Consider the following 21634-nt stretch of genomic DNA (forward strand, 5'->3'; position numbering starts at 1 on the left):
CCAAGTACTCTAATTTATCAAATTAATATAATTAGATAAATATAATTGAATGGATTAAACAATTTACTTATTCTAATTACTGTTAAGTATTAATTAAATACATAATTTAAGTACTTATTGTAACTCGTATTGCTACTCCTCCTCGCTTCGGGCTCATTCTTATCTTCTCATGTTGCTGCTACTCCATGTCTCACGCTGCTTCTCCTCTTCGTCTCGTGCTGCTTCTCTTCTGCTCACACTGCTGCTTGTCTCCTCTCTTCTCGCACAGCTACTCTTAACAGTCCGTTCTCATTTATAGCAAAATACGGCAGTGCAGGGATAACGGCGCGTGGGCTAAAAGCGGTGAGGATAGCAGCGCGTGGGCTACAAAACTCGACAAAAGTAGCACAGCACGTGAAGTAGTGATAAGACGTGGTGACAAGATGCGTGAGCGGCACGAGCAACAAAGGGCGGCCGCATTTGACACCTGAGGTACCAAATACGGCACAGTGCACTATATTCAGTAGCTCAGGTGCCGAATATAAGGTGCCGAATACGGTTGGGACCACTATTTTTCTGTTTCTTAGATACAAAAATTGAGTTTTTGGTAAACGAGAAGTCGAATATATATGCTAAATTTGAAAATAGACCAGCATATTATCTATTTTGACAAATACGATAACGTATATTATCTATTTTTAGATTTTTGCCCAACGAGAGATGGTCACTGCCCCTGTGCTTTGTGTGCCCTCCATTAGGATGTGGCGTCCCCCACGTTTGTACATATACGCCCATGTCATTGTCTCATTCCTCCTCCTCTTTGCGATTTTGCTTCTTTTTTTTTCTTTTTCTTTTTTGCAGAACTAGGCAGAAGTTCTACCGATTTTCATTAAAAGAAAAAAAAATAGAGTGTAACAAAATACAACAAATAGTCTAAAGTGACAACCGCACATGCTTTTGATTTACATCGTGACTATGAGAGAAATAGTTTAGATCAGTCCTGAGGTAAGGGATAGTCCCAAGGAAAAAAGATCCTAGTCCTCAAGAAACAAAAACACACCTACTCTGAGATATGTCCTATATGGTGAGACTTGCTATTTTTCTTAGAGTTTTCGCCGAGTTTTAAAAGATGCACTGATTAGGTTCTTTTGAGATATTTTATATGATATAGATGAGGAAACCGTTGAAATCATGACGATATACTTTCGACATGGCATGTGAAGCATCATGCCACCACTCATGGAGGGTGTAGTAGATCCAGCATGACATGTAGTCAAATGCCAAACTGAAAGGTGGATAACACTTGGGTCCGCACTAGTATGGAGAAGGAGAAATCAAGATAAAGATGTTTTGTTGTCTCTGTCGGCGTATGACATAGAGGGCACTATGCTTATCAGCTATGAGGATCTTATTTTGAATTAAGGTAAAAAAAAAACTGTATTTGTTTTATGTCTTTCCCTTCCAGATTATATTTGAGTTGAACAGTGCAATAGAACCTCTTAATTATGCTAAATAAACCGACTTTATGGTGAAGACCATGGGCAAAACTAAATAGGACCTCAGACCCAAAGAAAATTTCAGTTTTGTTCATCCTATATTCACTACATATACACCCCTTAACCTATTTCAATGCAACTATATGACCAGAAAACAAGCCTGAGCGGCCCAACTTAAAAGATGCGGCTTGCAGTCGATCTCGAAATGATAGTCTGGGGTGCCGGAGATGTGCAGTGATGGTGCCACCGGAGCACAAGAGAAATTGGTCACAGTGGCCTAATGAAAGGCAAAGTTGCTAGTTTGACGGAAGGACCTACACAAAGCAGAAGCTAGCTCTCTGCTATCTATCTCCCTCCAAGAAGCTTCCCTTCCTTTTGCCCTCGATCTATCTTTTCCCAAACATACTACCTGGTTGTAAGAGATGGTCTCATGGCCGTGAGCTCACCTCGTCGAGCACTCCTCGTGGCTATGTTCCTTAGCTTCCTTCTCGGCGCCGCGACCAGCATCCGCACCACGACCTTCTCCTCGTCCCAGGTACGATAACACCGGACCGCACCGCATCACCCACTTCTCTTTCAGCATCCGTAGCCTCCTCCTGTGTAGCGTACGTCTAAAAGTGAGCGCGTTGCGTTTGTGGCCTGCAGAAGTTGGTGGAGGACAAGTCGCGGCTGGGCTCGACGCCTCCGAGCTGCCGCAACCGGTGCAGCGCGTGCCACCCCTGCACGCCCGTCCAGGTGACGACCATCCCCGGGTCCAGCCGCTCGGCCCACGTCGCCGAAGACGCGGTCGCCGGCATCTCGCGGTACTCCAACTACAAGCCGTTGGGGTGGAAATGCGGCTGTGCCGGCCGCCTCTACGACCCGTAGCCGTAAGCTAGCTACTCGCTCACTTTCTCGATGGTTCCGTGGCAATTCGAGTGCACTATGCTCCGGTTCAGACCTTGTTTTTTTTGGAGAAAAACCAGTACAGCGCTGGTCAGGTTTTGGTTAGTAATTTGCTCCCCTGATTCTTCTTCTCCGGTGTTCCCTTCGTTCTTGCCATAACGGCTAGCTTCCCAAGCATGAACTCTGTAGAGGTAGAGGGAGGTTGCAGTAGTATACTGCCCGTAGCCAGTTTTTACTCTCTGCTGAACAATTTACTCGCGTGTAACAGTGATTGGGAGCAGTAAATTCTGTGTAGTGCAGACTTGTGGTACTCTGGTGATGACAGATTGAAGGCAGGTTGGCATGGCTGCATGTGATTCACCCCTGACGAATCTCGACCCGGATCTTGCGACACTCAAGTGCTAAACAATTACGGTCATAAATATTTACACTTTAAATATAATCTTATCAAACTTTTAAAATTTGATCGTTAATAGATTTTTAAATATTTAGTTTGAAACTATAAAAATCATACTTATAGATTTGTCTTAAAAAATACTTCCATAATATTATATTTTTATTAAATATTATAACTATATTCTAACAGAAAATAACGATCAAAGTTGCACATCAGAGATCTAAAAAATTAAAAACAGTATATATTTTTGACGGGAGAGAGTAATAGTTTCACACTATGAATCAATGTTTTACATAAACATAACGATAACAAAATACAAAAGACATTAAGAAAATAGCATACCACTAATTAAGCTTAATATTCTTTGATAATAGTCCAATATTATTCAATCTTCATGCAGAGAGATCTGTACACAGTCAAGACAGTCATGCATTCAGCACGAATTAAAATCACATAATAAATACACAAAATCACAGCACTTGTATTAAGTTATAGTGCAACCAATATAGCCCAAAGTTGGAACAATCCATACATGTCATCCTATAAGGCCTCCATAGGTGCTTATATTAAATCCAATATGTATAAATTGTAGCTATACAAAAATGAATTTTTGAATGTATTTGTGTACAATTCTAAAGCAGATAAATATAGATGTACTTTCACCGTTTCACATTATCCACCGAGAGAAGTTCATCAAGTGTAGATACTGAATGTAAAAATTACCAGCAGGATAGTACAAACACATCACATGGTTGCAATTCACATCTTAATGTACAAACATTTTTTTTTCTTTTGAGCAGATAGCTATCCTCTTGTTTTTTAGACAATAGATATCCTCCTGTTACAGCACGCCTCTAGTAATGATCCTGAATGTATATTGAATTGAATGTATCTGTACTACATTGTTTGCATCAGCGGATTTTCTATAGTAGTTACATACTTACATTCAGCGCCGCCGCCAGTGTCGTCATCCTCACGCCCCCGACGCCGCTGCCGCTCGCGCCCCTACCCCACGGGAACACCCCCCCGCCACCCCCGTACCGTCCATCGCCGTAGTACACCGTTGGAGTCCGAGAAGAAGCAGCAGCAGGTGAATAGATTTGGCACGGCGGTGAAATCGGGGACTTACAAACAATTGAAGCTTGCCCGCCCGGCACCCGCGTCTGCCTCGCCGAGAAAGAGAATGGGGGCCCCGCCGTGCCGGCTGCCGTCGCCCCCCCCCCCCCCCGCACCCCGCATCGCCGCCCGCCGCCCTTAGGCATTTCAGATTTGGGGATTGCCCGATGGCGATTGGGGATTTGATCATGGGCTCACGGGTTCACAGCAATGAGTAAAGGGGGGCAGGGATGGCCGGATGGGCTGGCTCGCGGTCGCTCCGCTCGGTTCATTCATCATCATCTTCATCCACGCTCCAGCCGTCATTTACACCATGGCCGATTGGCTGTCAAGATCCATGGCGGGGGAAGGGGCTGGGGGGCTCCCAGGTGCGCCAAACAGGTAGAGGGGCTTGAGCCCCCCACCCCACACACACGAAGATCCGCCCCTGCCCACGCACTGCGGCGATCTGGTTAGCGTCGTTGACGGGTCGCTCTGAGCGACGGGGACCTCGTCTGAATAATTTGTGCTGGGTCTGCCGCTTCCGGCGACCTCGACTGAATAATTTGTGCTGGGTCTGGACGATTGATTTACAATCTTCCATGAGGTGCTGCCACCGGGAAGGGGAGGCCGATGCGATTTTCTAATCCGACACTGTTTGCGTAGCAACCTATGATCATCATTTCTTTGTACGGCTCTGCCATGTGTTTGTTGATTGAGGTGTCTCCGTCGTGCTGAGCCGTTCGTATGGGAGGATCCCAGTGTGGGGCTCGTGGCGTTTGGAGGTAGCTGCATGGGCGTCGCTCTTGTCCGGCTCGCACTGTAGGCGGTAGCTGTGTGTAGGTAGGGTCGAGCTCTGGATCCCAGTAGGGACGGTGCAGGTGATCCTGACATTTTGTTTCAAATTTTATGATGCGACAGTACTAATAGTGCCACCGTCATCAACAGTTTTTGATATTTTATTCCCTTCTCCACTTAAAATCCTACTCCGAAAAGATTATCTCCCTATATTCATTCTATTTAGTTCTTACACTCTAATAACATTCTCTTTCCTATTTTTTTTCCAACAAACTTTTAAGACTCTATTATTTTCACATAACAACCATAACACATAAAATATAACTATAACACATAACACGTATACATTTTTCTCCAGTTGCCCTCTCTCCATCTATACATTGTTTCCCTCGTGTTGCTCTCTCTCCCTCTTCTCTCTCGGCAGAACAGAGACAGCAACAACTCCTCTCCATGGTTCAAAAAACCGACAGTAACTGCTCAAAAACCGCGATAACCGACCTTCTCGGTCCGGTCCGGTTTCAGAAACCGAACGGTAACCGAATTCGAATTCAAAAAATTCGAAAAAAATAAAAAATTCAAAAATTCAAAAAAAATCTTTAAAAATTAGACACAATTCTAAGACCTTCTGTGAATTTTTTTTTAAAAATAATATTATTTGCATCATATTTTATAGGGAGGAAGTTTGAAAAAAATGAAAAAAATTGAAACGTGCGGGTCAGTTATTAACTCATGTTAAGCAAAAGTTTAATATGCAAACACATATTTTTCTTGTGTAAAACGTATTAAGAGAATCTTTAAAATTGATTTAATTTTATTTAGAGTTCTATTAATTTTTCTATGATTTTTACAAAGTTCACAAGCATAAAATGAATATGTTAAGAAACAACACTGTAATTAACTTTTTCATATCTACTATTATTTTTCCTACGTAAATCATAATATAAATAAGCTAATAAAAGTGGTTTCACTAATTTTTGAGGTGTGATGGGTCAGTTATGAATTAATCTAGTCGCAACATATTTACACAATTATGCATGTTACAATAACTAATTCATGAGTTCATGTATTTTTAAAAGACATAGGATCATGTAAGAAGACTAACAAAATTAGTTTCATGATTTTTGGATTAGCAAAGAGTAAACTTTTTTATGAGTATAAATACAATTTAACTTGGTTTAAAAAATACAATTTCTCACAGAAAATTTTGAACTTTTTTATGAGTATAAATACTTTTTTCATATATATCACGTTACAAGAAAACCAACAAAATTTGTTTCACTTGATTTGAAACTCAGATGAATTAGTTATTGATTTTACAAGATTGAGAAATTTTTTGGATTTTTTGTTGAACTTCACTGAAAATCAAGAAAACCGCTCGATAAATCAAGAAAACCGAGCGGTTACCGACAATACGAAAAATTTGAGAAAACTGCTTGATAAATCGTAAAAATCGCTCAGTAACTGTTCCAAACCGACCGGTTACCGAACGGCTAAAATCACGATTTTTTAAAAAATTTCAAATTTTGCCAAATAAATTTTATCCGAATTTTTTTAAATTTTTGACCGGTTACCGCGGTAACCACGAATTTTCGGTTACTGCCGGAGCTCGGTAACCGAGCTCCAATCGGTAAGGTTAACCTTGCTCCTCTCTCCATTTTTCCCCATTGCACACAACCATATAGACATGATTCAATGCCAGCGCCTAGTTATAATGCACGCACACGTAGCACAGAACCATACATACATGATGCTTCCTAAAAATCACTATGTGAAAAAAAAATTATAAATGATGAGCTATAATTATGGTTAGCGACGAGTCCTGTAATTATCATCTCGAACGTGTTACTGATAAGTCATTATTAATAATAAATTTTAACAGTGACCTGTCACTGATAACAGAACATAAGTGACATGTCAATTACACCAGTCACTTATAACTGATAAATCATTTTTCATATACCTACAAATCATATTATTTTTCAAATAGTTTTTCAGTCCACGTTCTGTGGGTTTTGAACGTGCGACCTCCCCTTGCACGCGTAGCTTTCTTACCATCTCACCTATTACGTAGCTATGATAGAAAAAAAATATTTTATCCTTTAATTTTCTGTACCGAAGGTCATAGGTGATGAATCATAACCGTGACCCGTCGCTAATGAATGATTTTGCAAATTTTCGTAATTTGATAGTGAGAAGTGATCCGGAGTGCTTTCGATAAAATGGGTATAATTTTTACATATGTACTCCAAAATTTTGACGTTTTTTACTCTACAGACATCTACAGAAAAAAATTACATCCGCTTCTCCCCATATTTGTCGGGTTTGGTAAAATTTTCAATACCAAATTGGGCCCTAGAAGATTGAGTTCTCGCTTATGAAGTTTCTACATCGTTTTTGGATTCACGTTTATATCCATAGTCGTGACTCTTTACATCAAATTTAAGTAGGAATGTACAATAATTCATATTATAGTGCTCATCGTTTTTGGGATTCATGTTTATATCTATAGCTGTGACTCTTTACATCAAATTTAAATAGAAATGTACAATATTTCATATTCTAATGTGGCTAAGATCAGTAAAATAAGAATAAAATAAAATAAAATAAAAATATAGCATTATGCTATGCACATATTTACTTTATATCTATATGCATTCTAAGCACAATTACTACTTGTATGCACTTTTGTTTTATAGGCATTCTAATGTGAATCCATGTAGCAAACAATTTCTCTAACTTAAATGCATAATCTATGTGACATCTAAAACAGAACCTACAAACATAACTTGCACGAGAGACCCGGGCATAGCTGCCAAGCCACCGTCGCCGCCCTCAAGTCGCCTAAGACCAGGACCAATCGGTCCCAAATCCCCCACAGCCAACCCTAAGAGCAGCATCAGCACACAGGTAGAGCAGCTGTCGGACCTGAGCTGATTTCAGCATGGGCCAAAAGGAGAAGAGCCCATTCACTTGGCCTAAGAAAATAAATATTCAACATTAAAATTTATTTAAATGACAACGATAACTTCGTGCTGAAATGAACAAAATACCAATATAGTCTATATAGCCATTTTTTTCAAGTCACACAGTGGAATGCATGTACATTATTGGTTTTTGAAAAAACCACACTGACTTATGCATCACCCCACACACAAACGAACAAAATTACAAGGCGCTGATAGAATGACAGTGGAAAGAGCTACTAGTTGCCTAGCTTGCTGGCTAGTTCTTGGGCAGGAGCACTTTGCGGACCAGCTCGTCGAAATTGCGGTGCGATGAGCCCCCGGGCTTGGCCGCCTCGACGGCCTTGTCCCTCCACTCCCGGGCCTTCCTCCTCATCTCTTTCCCCTGCTCCTCCTCCATGAGCTCCGTGATGAGGCTCTCCACGGCATCGCGCCGGACGTTGCTGTCGATCTCCATGCCGACGCCCCACTCATTGCACTGGTACCGGCAGTTGGTCTGCTGGTCGGCGAAGAACGGCCAGCTGATGACGGGCACGCCGCCGCACATGGTCTCCAGCGCCGAGTTCCAGCCGCTGTGCGTCAGGAATGCGCCCACGGACGGGTGGTTCAGCACCTCCTGCTGCGGGCACCAGTTCGCCATGAGCCCTCGTCCCGCGGTCTCGGCAAGGAACTCCGGGGGCAGTACGGCCGTGTCGCCCTTGACGAGGTCCCGCCGGATGATCCACAGGAACTGCCTGCCGCTGTTGGCCAGCCCCCACGCAAACTCCACCAGCTGCTCGTTGGACATCACGGTGATGCTGCCGAAGTTGACGTACACGACGGAGCCGGGCTCCCTGCCGTCGAGCCATTGCAGGCACTCCTCCTGTTCCTTCCACAAGCTAATCTTGATGGACGAGCGCGGGGTGGGTGGGTCCTCGCGCGCCAGCAGCGGGAGTGGGCCGAGCGTGTACACCTTGGGTGCCAGACCGAGCGCCTCCATGGCCGCCACCGCCTCGCCCTCGAGCTCATCGAAGCTGTTGAGGATCACGGCCGACGCTCCCGCGCAGCGCCCCGTCTCCTTGAGGACGTAGTGCACCATGAACTCGTCCGGGTCCGTCGTGCGTATGAAGCTGGGGAAGTCTCGGAACCTCATGTTCCGCAGCCCCGGCACGTTCTCCACCGGCGTGTCAAGGTATCCGTTCGTCAGCTGTTCGACACCTGCGCGCGCGAAGACAAACACGACCAAGGTTTTTCAGCTAGCTGTTGATTTCAGATCAGAAAAATCGCGCGCAAGCACTGAAGTATGGATAGGTACTATGGCACGTAACGTGCCGAGCAGAAAAGTTTGACGCGCGCAACAATGCTGGAGTCAAGGAAGCTACGCACCTTTGAGTGGGGCAAGGCCACGGCTCAGGAGGAGGCGATAGTGGTGGTAGCCAAGGAAGCTGATGGTGCTGGCGGTCCAGAGCTGGACGTAGGGGAGGCCGAGCTCCTTGGCGGCGTCGATGGAGAAGCCCATGACGACGTCGGAGACGACGCAGGTGACAGGCGGGTGGCCCGTGGCGGGGTCGTTGAGGTCGGCGAGGAGGTGGCGGAAGGGGCAGAGGCAGGTCTCCGTGGTGGACTTGCACAGCGAGGGGATGTCCTGCGTGACGTCGTCGTCGTCCGACGGGGGCAGGCCGTCAGGGATGGTGGCGAAGCGGAAGCCCGGGATGCCGGCCACGTTCGCCGCGCCGCGCGTCCGGACGATGCGGGCGTGGTTGTACTCGGTGTTGACGAAGGTGACGTCGAAGCCCCGGGCGTGGAGCAGCTTGGCCACGTTGAGCATCGGGGTGATGTGCCCCTGCGCCGGGTACGGCAGGCACACGGCGTGCGGCTTCTCCGCTGCTGCACCGAGAGAACCCATTCTTGCCTGATGATCTCCGGGGGTCTCCAACTGAGATATGGCTCTTGTCACTTCTACTTTGGTTGTGATTTTGCTGGGATTGGATCAGCGTGGTCGGGACTATTTATAGGGATTTGATAAGATAACAATAATGTGGTGGTGATGGTGGACAAATCAAGTTCTTTTTACAGTGATAGCGTCCTCCGATTGGGCTGGGATATTTTATCAGGACTGCTATATCTTACTGAGTTACTGTATTCGTTTCGGCTCCTTCGTGGACGTAGACTCGCAGTAAGCAGCCTATGCTAGTGTGGTCCAACCCCACAGAAAGCAGTCGGTCCGTGATCTTTTGCGGACCAGCGCGATGTCGGTACGCGCGCAACGGCGCACGGCCGGCCAACAGGCGGCTCTGCGTCGGCTGCCGATCTTTGGCGCTTCCGGGCACGCGCTCTGCGTGCGAGCCGCGTATGGCCGGCTCGGCGGGTGCGCCATGCTTGATTTTTTTAATATTATACTTTCGTACGGAATTTTCAGAATTATTGAACAGCTTTGAAAATTTACAAAAATATTACACTGTCACAAGATGGTTTAGTGAAAATAAATTTTTGCGAGTTGGAATAACAAAAATACATATTTTCATGGTTTGGTTTAACAAAAATTTAAATTTCACGGTTTGAAACTGCAAACAATACTTTGAATTTTGTGCAAGTATTCCTGCACAAAATTACATGTATTCCTCTCATGTGCACAATTTGAATTTTCTGCAGGTACTTGTCCGATTGCCGATATTTCTTGTTTTATTTGATGTCACACTTCAAATTGTGCATATTTATATTTATATGTATTCTATAAGAGTTTGATAATTTGTGTATGTTTGAATTTGTTTGAATTCAAACTGAAGCAAAAAGAAATTTTCACATGAAATGATAAAAATGCATATAAATGAAGTATTGCAAAGGAACTCACTTTTTCACAAGTAACCTAGAGTTGAAAATAATTTTAAAAATTATTACGCTATATGAGAGTAATATTAGTGAATTTCCCATATTTTTGAGAATTTCTTTGAGGCCTTAAAAGTAGTCTTTTTTTGGAGTTTTTATTTTGAAACCTACACAAAATATTAAGGTGGATCATTTTAAAATGGATTCATCATGAATTATAGGAACTAAAAAAATCGTAAATTTTAGAGCACGACAACCCCGTTGTACAAATAGAGCAATAGAAAACGAGAAAAATTAGAATCTGGATTTAAATTTATGTTAAATCAAATCGTGAATATATATATTTTTGTTATTCTAACTCGTGAAAATTGATTTTTGTTAAATCATCTCGAAACAGTGCAATATTTTTGTAATTTTTCAAATTTGTACAATATTTCTGAAAATTTTATGCAGAAATATAATATTAAAAAAATCCCGCCATGCTTCGCTGTACGCGCGCGCGTGCAGAGTCGGCGCACCCTGCCCCGTTAGGTACCGGTTGTGTTCCTACTGCTATCTTCCCGATCCATCGGAGAAACATTGCCGGTGTTTTTTTTTTAATGCAAGCCGTCGCCAAATCAGATGCGTGTTCTGAATTCTGATGAGAGCACGAGACGTTGACCTTGCTGCTGTTCGAGTGTTTGTGATTCATTCATTATTTTATTAGAGTTTCAATTCAAACTTGCACTGTGACCGCGTACGTCCTGAAACTAGCTTCGATGATTGTTATTCGTGTTGTGGAAACTAGCTTCTTGACTAATCACTAGCGTCAATCGTGCCTGACATTTTGCAATGCTGGATCAATTGAAGAGAAGACCCAGACTCCCAGAAACGTGGAGAAAGAAATAACAAAACTGCTCAAATACGGTCGTTGCTTCGTTCATGGCCGTAACTTTTGCATATATATATCTGACTTTGGTAGCCATCTGCTCCATCCAGCTAGCATACATCCTTTGTGAAAATATGTAGGAGAATATTATCCAACGATTTGTCCACTGTAAAAAGAAGAAGCAAAGCCAAACTTTCGCGCTTTCAAACAGAAATCACTGTCATCTCATCTAAAAGATAATGTAAAAGATAACATCTCCAACAATCTAGCTCTAGCACACTACCCCAAATTAACGTGGGTCCCGCATGTCAATAATTTATTATTATTATGATTATGATCCCCGTTCCAAATCACTCTCTTTCTTCCCGCCCGTCCTTTCTTCCTCTACCTCTCGACACCACCCGCCACCATAGCCGATTCTGGCGATTCGTCCCCACACTCCGCCACGGCCACAGACTCCCCCCTCCTGCGTATATGCCACCCTCTGCTCTTCCCTCTTCGTTCCATCACTACACCTGGCCAGTCGGCAAGAGCAAACGGTGCCGTGGACGAGCTCGCCGTCCTACCTGCCTCCCTGCCTTCTTCGCCACCTGGCTACCCTCTCTGCTGCCAGGAACCAAAGGAGCAGGCCATGACGAACTCTTCCACCACCTCCCCGAACCCCCTCACCGATCGGAGCCAGCCGTGCGCCGCCTTCTTCTCAGCTGGCCATGCTCCCGCCACGGCATGTCACCACCTTCACTCCAAACAGACTACCCGTCACGCCTGGTGCTCGTGGTGCCGTCCTCCGGCCAAGCCGTGGCCCAGCTCCCGCGGGTAGTGGTGGGGGCCAGCGGGCGTCGAGTACCAGCGACGTAGCTAGCGCTGACTGACACGCTGGTACTTGCTGATTTTTGCTCTCTCTCCTCCACATGGAAACGGAAAAAAAGATGTGGCGCCGTAGAGATAGCCGTTGTGTCAACTATTGGAGCTGCTCTGAAAGGCTGCATGATGGAGCAGCGGCTGAAATGTTCTGAGCTCCAATGAACGTGAGGCGGTGAATGATGTCCGTTCAGCTGTATCGATTACTCGGTATCCTTGTGTTGTCATGTACTATAAGCTTATTTGTTACTGCTTCTATTCCAGCTCCCTATTAGATCTTAGGTTTATAGGCTAAAACAAAATAGTTTAAATTTTTATTTTTAATCTAAAATATAATAAAAACTAAATTGGCTCGCCAAATAACTTTTGTGTATTGCAGCTTCAAGATGGAGCTGAAGTAAGTTTGTGGAGCAATGTTTCAGAATTCGAATATTATAGCACTGGCGCTTTTAGCATGGATTTTCGCACAAACCATTCGATTCTGATCGGACGGGATAGAAGCTCGCCAAGGTGCTGCACTCCAGGGGCTTCTTCATCACCTACGTCAACTCCGAGTACAACCACCGCCGCCTGCTCCGGTCCGGGTGGACGACTTCCGGTTCGAGACCATCCCCGACGGCCTGCCGCCGTCCGACAACGACGACGTCACGCAGGACATCCCCACGCTGTGCACGTCCCTGTCCCGGAACGGCGCCGCGTCGTTCAGGGACCTCCTGGTGAGGCTCAACAGCGCGCCGGGGCGGCCGCGAGACATCACCAGCTTCGTCCGCACGACCGACCCGAACGACGTCATGGTCCACTACGACAGCGGCGAGGCGCAGAACGCGCACCACGGGCAGGGGCTCATCCTCAACACGTTCGACGCGGTGGAGCAGGACGTCGTCGACGCTCTGCGCCGCATCTTCCCATGCGTGCACACCATCGGCCCGCTCCTGACGTTCGCCAAGATTGCGGCGCGGCCCGAGGTGGCCGCGATCGGCGGCAACCTCTGGAAGGAGGACGCGAGCTGTTTCCAGTGGCTGGACGCCCGGGGGACGGGCTCGGTCGTGTACGTCAACTTTGGCAGCATCACGGTCATGACGCCGGCTCAGCTCGCCGAGTTCGCGTGGGGGTTGGCACACTGCGGCCGGCCGTTCCTGTGGGTCATCAGGCCGGACCTTCGTCACCGGCGAGAAGGCCATGCTGTCGGAGGAGTTCTTCGACGAGACCAAAGAGAGAGGGCTCTTTCTCAGCTGGTGCCACCAGGAACAAGTCCTGTCGCATCCATCGATCGGGCTGTTCCTGACGCACTCCGGGTGGAAGTCGACGCTGGAGAGCATATGCTCCGGCGTGCCGATGATCTGCTGGCCGTTCTTCTGCGAGCAGATGACCAGCTGCCGATACGTCTGCACCAAGTGGGACATTGGACTGGAGATTGACGCCAATGTGAGGAGGGAGGAGGTGGCACGTCTCGTGAGAGAGGCCATGGATGGCGAGAAAGGCAAAGACTCAGGCAAAAGCAATGGTGTGGAAGGGGAAGGCTATGTCGGCAACGGAGGAAGGCGGGACCTCGAGCATCAACATTGACCGTTTGGTAGAATTCTTGCTTGCAGGAAATGATCCCGCAACTCTGCAAGCTGAACAGTACTGCTGAATCATTTTGTACTTGCTGTGCGTATCCTCGCGTATGAAAACTTATCACTCAATTTCCCCTGAACTTTTACGATGCTCAAGTGCTACTGTACTACATTTGTCTCTTTCAGGGCTCAGTCTGTTTCATAGTGGAAAACCTGATGTCATATGAACAATGTTCATTTCGAAGTGAAGGAGCATGATGATGCTTGTCAGTATTTCAGAGTTTCACCAGTCATACTACAGAACGAACTGCGAATCGTTTTATTTCTATATGGGTATAACAGTAGTAGAGTTCCGTGTCTCCCTTTCCAAGAAAAAGAAAATGTTCTTGTTGCAAGAACAGAACTGGGTAGTTCCTAACAAAAGAACAGTACTGCATATTTCAGATAACTAACAGCACGGCAGTACTTTGGACAATAACATGTCTCCGAAACTTATTTTGGCGAATTTTTTATTTGAATTTGAGATTCTGTTGGCCGTACAGTAGATTCAGCAAAGAAATGCATTGCAAATATTTGAAAAGAATCAGAAATAATGAAAGAACAAATCTTTGGATGCTTTTTCAGTCAAGTGAGTATCATGGACTCTGTTACAGACCACAAATAGTCTGCAGCAGATTGACATCAGATCATTTTTCCAGGATTTTCAGCAAGTCAGTTTGATGTGTTTGGATCTGAATTTGACCTTAAAGGCCTTGAAGCTTCCTGGTTGTTTGTGCTTGTAGCTGCAGTTGAAGAGGTTGACTCAGCTGATTGAAAGCCTGCTAAGGTATTCAGCAGCAAGTAAGGCATGAATTTTACTGAAAACAAAGAGGCGATGTACATTTTGTTTTCTGCAGTTAACTTATGTTACGGCATCTAACTGTGAAAACTTGAAATATATGTTTATATCTTTCCCATTCCCTTAATGCACGAAAGTGGAATTACAATAGTCGATTCTGGGATTTTATAGGACTAGGTACAGTTCTAGATTACAGAATTGATAAACTGAAATGTCTATAATTTTTGGGATTCAAGTTTCAACAGCCAACAATGAAGCTAACTGACAAAAAATGATAAATGACATACCTGATGCATCATCAGGTTGCATTGAGACTGCATGAGGGGGTAGCTGGAGTCTGAAATTAGGCGGAAGCGAGGTCCCTGGCGGGAAAGAACCCTCAACCTGCGCCTGCGCCGTTGGCTGCTGAAAGAACGGTGGTCGTGCAGGTTGCTGCATCGGCGAGAAGCCAGTCCTCGGACCCGGGCCATCGGGCATGTACCCCATGTATTGGTAGGGTTGTCCTAAAGGGGAGGTTGGGCCGTACAGCTGAGGGTAGTAATGCTGCAGCACTTGAGAGTTGTACAATGCCTGCTAATGAATTTTCATATTTGATGGTTTCAGTTAGATTACCAGATAGAAAATAAGTTGGTACTTGTGCTAGTGTCTGAATCTAGTACAAAATATAACTTGATGCCAAATAAAAAAACTAAAGGTCCTATCATGGTTGTCAGTGGATCCGAGCTAAAAACATGCAGCCGTCGCCAAGTTTCAATACTGAAAATTGCCAAATATTCAAAGTTTAGGAAGTGATTTAAATCTCCTGAAGTCAGAGTTTCAGAGTATGGACAATAAACAGTGCAATCTATCATTTTCTTTCAGGCAATTCCGTTATCATTTATTGCGGGCGTGTAGCAAGGAAAAACTACCGTGCATGTGATGGAACTAAAATAGCGGAAACGAAACTGAAGGAGGGGATGAAACGGTGATTGGAATGCTTGCCTGTTGGTATGGATAGTCATGTGGGTACAAGTACCTGCAAAAGTTTGCCGAACATCTTCAGTGCATAATAAAAGATTGATAGTGATTGAGCTGAGCATGAGCCACACCATTGTCTCTCCAACTCCAGGACTTATCTACCAGCTATCATGGCTGTAAAGCCCAAAATTATCTCAAGCAATAATACAAGTTGAGCTGGAATAAGTAGCATATCATACAATCACTTTCCCTTTTCTGTACTTGCATCTTAGTACTTCGCAGTAATCGTTCAATAGGGAAGATTCTTACTTTTTAGTGCTTCTACATCTCGAGACAACCTCAAAACATCTAACCAGCTGGCTATATCATAGGGGTACTATCAACAAAAAGAAAAAAAATGTAAGGTAGGGGATCTCTAAATAAACTTGAAAACATACTTCACCACAATATTAATTAAATTAAACAAATATCATCAGTACGAATACCGAAAATCAATCTCAGAGAGTTAGCTTGTAAACCAACTAGTAGTAATTTGCACAAGAATAAACACAAAAAATTTGAAGTTCCAAATTGGCCATGGAATCCTACTAAAATTACTAATGTTTGTTGCTTCCTCCGATCCCAAAAAATAAGTCGTTCTAGACTTCTCCGCTATGTGCAATATATAAGTCGTTATATACTTTCAAGACACATTTTCATATTTTTTCTTGTTTTACCCCTACTTGATTGTCCTAGTTAATGAGGGAGAGAGGATGTACCAGACTTGTATTAGAACTAGCATATCATTAAATGAAGGGTAGCATGATCATCTTACTCTTTCCTTCATTTTTGTGCTTAAGTCTAAAATGACTTACGGTGCGTTTGGTTGGAGGGTGAAGTTGGATGGGATAGAGTTATCCATATATTTCTGGATGGGATGATTCAATTTTCTATTTGGTTAGGATAGATGGGATGAGTCAATTTTTTGTTTGGTTAGTGGAATTAGAGTGTATAGGATGAACTAATTTTCTATTTGGTTGGTGAGATTAGAATGGACAAAATGATCTATTCATATTTATATGCATTTCATAAGTATTTGATGAATTTGTGCATGTTTGAATTTGTTTAAATTCAAATTTAATTAAAAAATATCACATGAAATGATAAAAATACATATAATAGAGCATTATAAAAAAACTCACTTTTTCACCAAATAACTTAGGGTTGAAAATATTTTTATAAATTAGTATATAACATGAGAAGAATAATAGTGGATTTTTCTAGATTTTGGGAATTTATTGAGACATTAAAAATTGTTAGAAGTTATAAAAATAGCCTTCTTTGCAGAATTTTAATTAAATATTGGTTCATATTTTTGGATCAAACTAATTAAAACAGATTGCTAATGAGCTCTAGTTTACTCATACCCATGTTTACAATTTTTAGACTATTCTTATATTTCCAAATAAAATGGAGAGTTAATTGAACATTACGAACACATACGTGCAGAACACAAGCACGGGAGCGAAGCTGGACGGCTCCATCCGGAGAAGATAGGAAATAGGGTAGCTGCTGGAGATGAAAAAATAAGAAATACTGTAATAGTGATAGGGGATACTGTAATAGTGTTTTTAAGAATGAAAATTTGATGTAGCTGCTGAAGATAGCCTAAGAGATCAATGCAGGCATTTAACTCTGCAGCAAACCAACAAGGTGCAGAGAGTGTTTGCAGGCCACGCAACAGCCCATGGTGGTCTGCTGTCTGGTGTGTGTGTGAGAGAGAAGGGCGGGACCACCAGAGTTGAAAGCCAATGTTGAACTGCTGTCTCCCTCCGATCGGCCCAAATTTAATGGGCCTATCTCAGGGCCCAGCAGAAGATGCATGGGACACGTTGGCCCATTTGCGCCCTTTGGCAACTGAACCCACCTGTCCAATGAAGGAAACGATGACTGAAAGCTGCGCCGTGAAAGGAACATGACCGCAGGTTCGGCGAAAGTGAAACGCACGCAGCAGTCACCTCGGTAAATGTACCATCAACAGAGACCAACCGCTCCGTGCTCTGCTTTCGTGTCGTCCTCAGCCACTAAAGAGCAGCTCAGTGTCTTGCGTATCTATCACAACTCCTCCATCTAATTGCCTCTAAGATCAGGTCAGCACGTGAGATCTCTGAATAAAATCATCTTATCATAAAAACTACACTACACGCATCTATGAAATTCCAGACCACCGATGGCAACCGCTATGACAGGGAGCCGTCACTACCTAACGACGGCTATCTTCTCCTGATTAGAACGAGAACAAAGAACCAAACGCAATGCGCTGAAATAGACATGTGGTGCCGCTGTCAATTGATAATTCAGAGTCGCAGTGTACTCAGATCCCACGATGACGATGTACGACGATGCGTACGTTACGTGTGTATTGTGCGCGCACTCGATACGCGTACGCAATACTCGTATCACCCGCGCATCATCGTGAGCTCTGTCCGAGTCATGCAGCATTCTGCGTTTCTGTGGCGTGGCTTCAGAGCCTTTAAAGAGGAACAGCTGAAACGTATAGGCGACAGGGGCACTCACCCGTGCTGAGGATGGTAGAACACCGGGGCGGCATGAGGCGGGGTCATCTGCGACGGCACCCTGTACGGTGGGCCCATCGGCGGCTGATCTGGCAGGCGGGGCCCACGGCCGGCTCCTCCTCCTCTCCCTGCAGAGAAACGGTGGTGGTGGCATGTTAAACAGCAGCAGGCTGCAGAGGAAGCTAACACGCGCCAAACAAATAATACACAGAACAGTACAGTGCAAAGCAGGCGTACGTATTACGGACAGAGGAGCATTGCTTGCGAAACAGTTGTATGGCCTGTGCAAGGGAGGTGTCACCATGTGCTGCCCTGCGCTGGACTGGGTTTGACCAGACGGGCTTCTGATTTCTTTCAAGGAATGATGGCTTAGCAAATCATTAGCTTTTGTTTTTTAGACAACAAGATATCAATTTTGCTCAGAGATCTGTATTTGATTTATTATTAGAGGAATAATAGAAGAAAGATGTTTCTTTAAGTGGGCATTGCGTAGATTAGCACGGTGCCAAATGATTCAACGTCGTCTTAGTTGGAAGGAAATTCTATATGACCAGATCCTTCGAAAGACCTCACCCCAGCAATGACATGTGTTATCTTATTTTTCTCTCCTGCACACGTCAGCTGTTGGATTAAGAAAAGGATAGCATATATCAGGATTTTGCAAGGATCTTTCTATAAAAGATCCTATAAATTTCTTTCAATCTTAGCTAGCTACGACTTCAACCTACTCCAATTTGGTATTGCATTATTGTGCACTGTAATGCACTAAACAGTTTTGCAAGAATAGTATGCCGATTGTTCTACTGTACAAAGGAGAAAATATCAATACCATTATAGCCAGCTAGCTTATTTGAAAAGAATCCTAACCCTATCATATAAAAGGAAAAGAAATAGAAAAACACTGCAATCTGAAATAAGAGCCTAGGCTGCCTAGCTAAGTGATCCAGCATATTGAAATGATGGAATGTAAAGAAACACTACTCTAAAATGAATCCGGGTGAATAAAGCATCTACTCCTCCGGTGGTTGACACTCAGGCCGGTCAAAGACCGAAAGACTACCGAACATTTTTCTAATTCTCTGCATCAATTTTCCATAGAAAAGAAAAGGCGGCCGGATTCCTGATTCTCCAGCGATAATCTCCACTCCTTTACACCTCATTCTTGCTGGAACTATTCAGCATATCACCAATTGCATGCATCCGGTCAATGCAACCTGATCTTTCTCAACAAGCAAAGGAGAAAAATAGTACCAGCCCCACTCAGCTACCCAATAACCGCCATTCTGCCAAACCGCTACCAGGATCCGTTACGCACAAGATTCTTGCACTAGCATGCATGCCTAGGCTAATTTGTCACAAACTAAGGTCTGTTTGGATCGAAGAAATTTAGATTGAATCTTAAAAACTCATAGAGCAATCGCCCCGGCTTGTCCGAACAGAGCAAGCAGAACGTAAGGCCAGCCTGGGCAAGCACAGCCATGACGGCTCATGAGCCATGAACACTGGGCGGCCATGCTTAGTGCCTGCTTGCCCTCCTGTCCCAATGCAGATATAGTAGTCGCCGTCCTCTTTCCCATGTGCTGGCGCCCAGTGTTTTACCAGCTCGGCTGGACTGGACCCCACCCATCTGCCAATCTTCCCGTTCACCCAAGAAATTAACAAAAGCACGGTGCCCTAATCAAGCTTATCCAGTTAATCGCGTACGGCCGCCGTTAATCTTGCCCCGGTTATTACCGCCATGCGCATGTTAAAGTAAAAAAAAACAAGAGGAGCATTGATTTGGTTTGGTTACTCGGTTTGCTCACCTCTCGGCTGAGCGGACCGCGGCGGGCCCATTGACGCAATGTTGCAGTTGGCGCGCCGGCCGGCGATCACCGGGTTCGGGTTCTGCACCGCCTGCTGCGCCGACTCCGGATCCCGGAAAATCACCTGCGGTGATGCAAAGAGGCATACATGCATCGATCTGAGATCAGGTACATGCACGCGCGGCGGCGACCGATCGCACGCTCGCCGGTCGGGACAGGTAGCAAGATCAGTGAGAGACGACTTACGAAGCCGTAGCCCTTGGAGCGGCCGGTCTCGCGATCGGTGATGACGACGGCCTCGAGTATCTCGCCGTAGCCCTGGAAGTGTTCGCGCAGCCCCTCGGATGGCGTCTCCCACGCCAGCCCGCCCACGAACACCTTGGTCAGCGTCGTGTCGCCGAACCGCGACCGGTGGTGGTACGCCCCGCCGCCGCCGGCCGCCGGCGCGTGGGCCGGGGACCCACCGGCGGAGGACGACGACGAAGCCGCCATCTCGAGCTTGCACGCGACCACGCGTCCGTCCACGTCGCGCGCACCTGCCGTGCCGTCTGTGTCTCGTCCCCCCTCCCGTCTGGAGTAGTAGTCCCCGATCTTTATGGCCGGGACAAACTAGAGAGAGAGAGAGAGAGAGCAAAGCTAAACCTGAACTCTTGCCTGGAATTTTCCCCGATGGATGTATTGCTATCTAGCTAGTGGTTTCCGCCAGGCCGCGGTTTGGTTTGCACAGAGACCTGCCCTCCTGCGCTTGCTCCCTCGCCTTTGCTTTCCAAGTATACATCTCCCCTTCCATAACCTCCTGGTCTCTCCACCTCCTGGAAGGGATATGTTAAAGGAAGACTGAAGAGGAGATGGCAGCAGCAGGAAGGGAAGGGAGGGGACAGGGCGAGGGGCCGTGGCTGTGCGCTGGAAGAGAGGGTTCCGGTGTGGGATGACACCTGCAGCACCCTTTCTAGTCTTGTTTGCAATGGACTATAATAAGCACCTGCAACGCCAGCCTCCTTGTTCTCCATTCTATTTTTTTTCCGCCCTCTCGGGGAAAGAGAGGGAGGTGTGGTCGATCGAGCAATGTGCTGCTGCCACCTTGCCCCACTTGGTGGGCGTCCTCCCTGTCGCTCTCGGGCGACCACCCCGAGCCGAAGCGCCGAGGCCCAACTCACTAACGGACGGAGACGGCGTATGTAGATAACGTAATACTAATACTAATACGTGCGCGCGCCCTTGGGACGGTAAAAATATGAAAATAGATAATATATATTGATATATTTGTTAAAATAGATAATAAATCAGGTTATTTAAATTTTTAGTATATGTATGTGGCACCTCAAAATCTGAAAATCCAAATTTGATACTTCAAACACCGAAAAAAGATTAATCCCACTGTATTCGGCACCTCGGATGCCGAAAACTCTCTGTATTCGATACCTGAGGTGTTGAATATGATGTACAGTACCGTATTTGATACCTTAAATGCCGAAAATAAAGATAAGATGTGACCACGTAGCAGGCTGGGCCGTATTCAGCGTATGAAGTACGAAATATAGACAATTTTCAGCACTTGAGGTGCCGAATATGGCTCGAGCCCACTGTTCCAATGTTTTTTCAGAATTTGAGGTACCGAATATGAGTGCCAGATTTATAAATACACCAATATATTATCTCTTTTAGCAACGGTGGCGTATGTTATCTATTTTTCCATTTTTGCCCCATGGGACGCACCGGCAGACGACTGCTCGATCCATCGAGCGAACCATTCCATCAAGTTAGGTGCGTGGGGGC

The 21634-nt window shown here is 45.2% G+C and overlaps 3 protein-coding genes and 1 pseudogene across 7 annotated transcripts; 2 read left to right on the plus strand and 2 right to left on the minus strand.

Moving 5' to 3' along the window:
• The first annotated feature begins 1633 nt into the window (after positions 1 to 1633).
• On the plus strand, positions 1634 to 2767 carry LOC133917718 (EPIDERMAL PATTERNING FACTOR-like protein 1). The gene is made up of 2 exons (XM_062361582.1): positions 1634 to 2010; positions 2121 to 2767. Exons 1-2 carry the CDS (start codon positions 1906 to 1908, stop codon positions 2340 to 2342), a joined length of 327 nt encoding a protein of 108 aa, XP_062217566.1. The 5' UTR covers positions 1634 to 1905; the 3' UTR covers positions 2343 to 2767.
• Positions 2768 to 7683: 4916 nt separating this feature from the next.
• LOC133919821 (7-deoxyloganetin glucosyltransferase-like) lies at positions 7684 to 9631 on the minus strand. Its single transcript, XM_062364348.1, has 2 exons — positions 8979 to 9631; positions 7684 to 8810 (listed from the first exon to the last, which is right to left on the minus strand). The coding sequence occupies exons 1-2, from the start codon at positions 9496 to 9498 to the stop codon at positions 7873 to 7875; spliced, it is 1458 nt and encodes a 485-aa protein (XP_062220332.1). The 5' UTR covers positions 9499 to 9631; the 3' UTR covers positions 7684 to 7872.
• A 2286-nt stretch (positions 9632 to 11917) lies between these two features.
• LOC133918099 (7-deoxyloganetin glucosyltransferase-like) lies at positions 11918 to 13884 on the plus strand (annotated as a pseudogene).
• A 409-nt stretch (positions 13885 to 14293) lies between these two features.
• LOC133919822 (probable RNA-binding protein ARP1) lies at positions 14294 to 20852 on the minus strand. 5 transcript variants are annotated; one of them, XM_062364349.1, is made up of 7 exons: positions 20513 to 20852; positions 20105 to 20429; positions 19859 to 19982; positions 18055 to 18181; positions 15523 to 15556; positions 14829 to 15114; positions 14294 to 14524 (listed from the first exon to the last, which is right to left on the minus strand). In XM_062364349.1, the coding sequence occupies exons 2-7, from the start codon at positions 20348 to 20350 to the stop codon at positions 14415 to 14417; spliced, it is 927 nt and encodes a 308-aa protein (XP_062220333.1). In that variant the 5' UTR covers positions 20351 to 20429; positions 20513 to 20852; the 3' UTR covers positions 14294 to 14414. The 5 variants fall into 5 exon arrangements, with proteins under 5 accessions (XP_062220333.1, XP_062220334.1, XP_062220336.1 ...); XM_062364350.1 differs by having other exon boundaries at positions 20501 to 20852; XM_062364352.1 differs by having other exon boundaries at positions 14294 to 14521; positions 20105 to 20852.
• Between the last annotated feature and the right edge of the window lie 782 nt (positions 20853 to 21634).

The sequence above is a fragment of the Phragmites australis genome, chromosome 5 (assembly GCF_958298935.1).
Source record: "Phragmites australis chromosome 5, lpPhrAust1.1, whole genome shotgun sequence".
In the NCBI taxonomy this organism is placed as follows: Eukaryota; Viridiplantae; Streptophyta; class Magnoliopsida; order Poales; family Poaceae; genus Phragmites; species Phragmites australis.

Coding starts and splice junctions, on each gene's coding strand:
- LOC133919822 (XM_062364349.1), bottom strand. CDS start 20,350: ATGGCGGCTTCGTCGTCGTCCTCCGCCGGTGGGTCCCCGGCCCACGCG. Junction 15,557..18,054: donor TTCTACCATCCTCAGCACGG/GTGAGTGCCCCT, acceptor AAACTTTTGCAG/GTACTTGTACCCACATGACT. Junction 15,115..15,522: donor ATGACTATCCATACCAACAG/GCAAGCATTCCA, acceptor AAAATTCATTAG/CAGGCATTGTACAACTCTCA.
- LOC133919821 (XM_062364348.1), bottom strand. CDS start 9,498: ATGGGTTCTCTCGGTGCAGCAGCGGAGAAGCCGCACGCCGTGTGCCTG. Junction 8,811..8,978: donor TGGCCTTGCCCCACTCAAAG/GTGCGTAGCTTC, acceptor TCGCGCGCGCAG/GTGTCGAACAGCTGACGAAC.
- LOC133917718 (XM_062361582.1), top strand. CDS start 1,906: ATGGCCGTGAGCTCACCTCGTCGAGCACTCCTCGTGGCTATGTTCCTT. Junction 2,011..2,120: donor CGACCTTCTCCTCGTCCCAG/GTACGATAACAC, acceptor TGTGGCCTGCAG/AAGTTGGTGGAGGACAAGTC.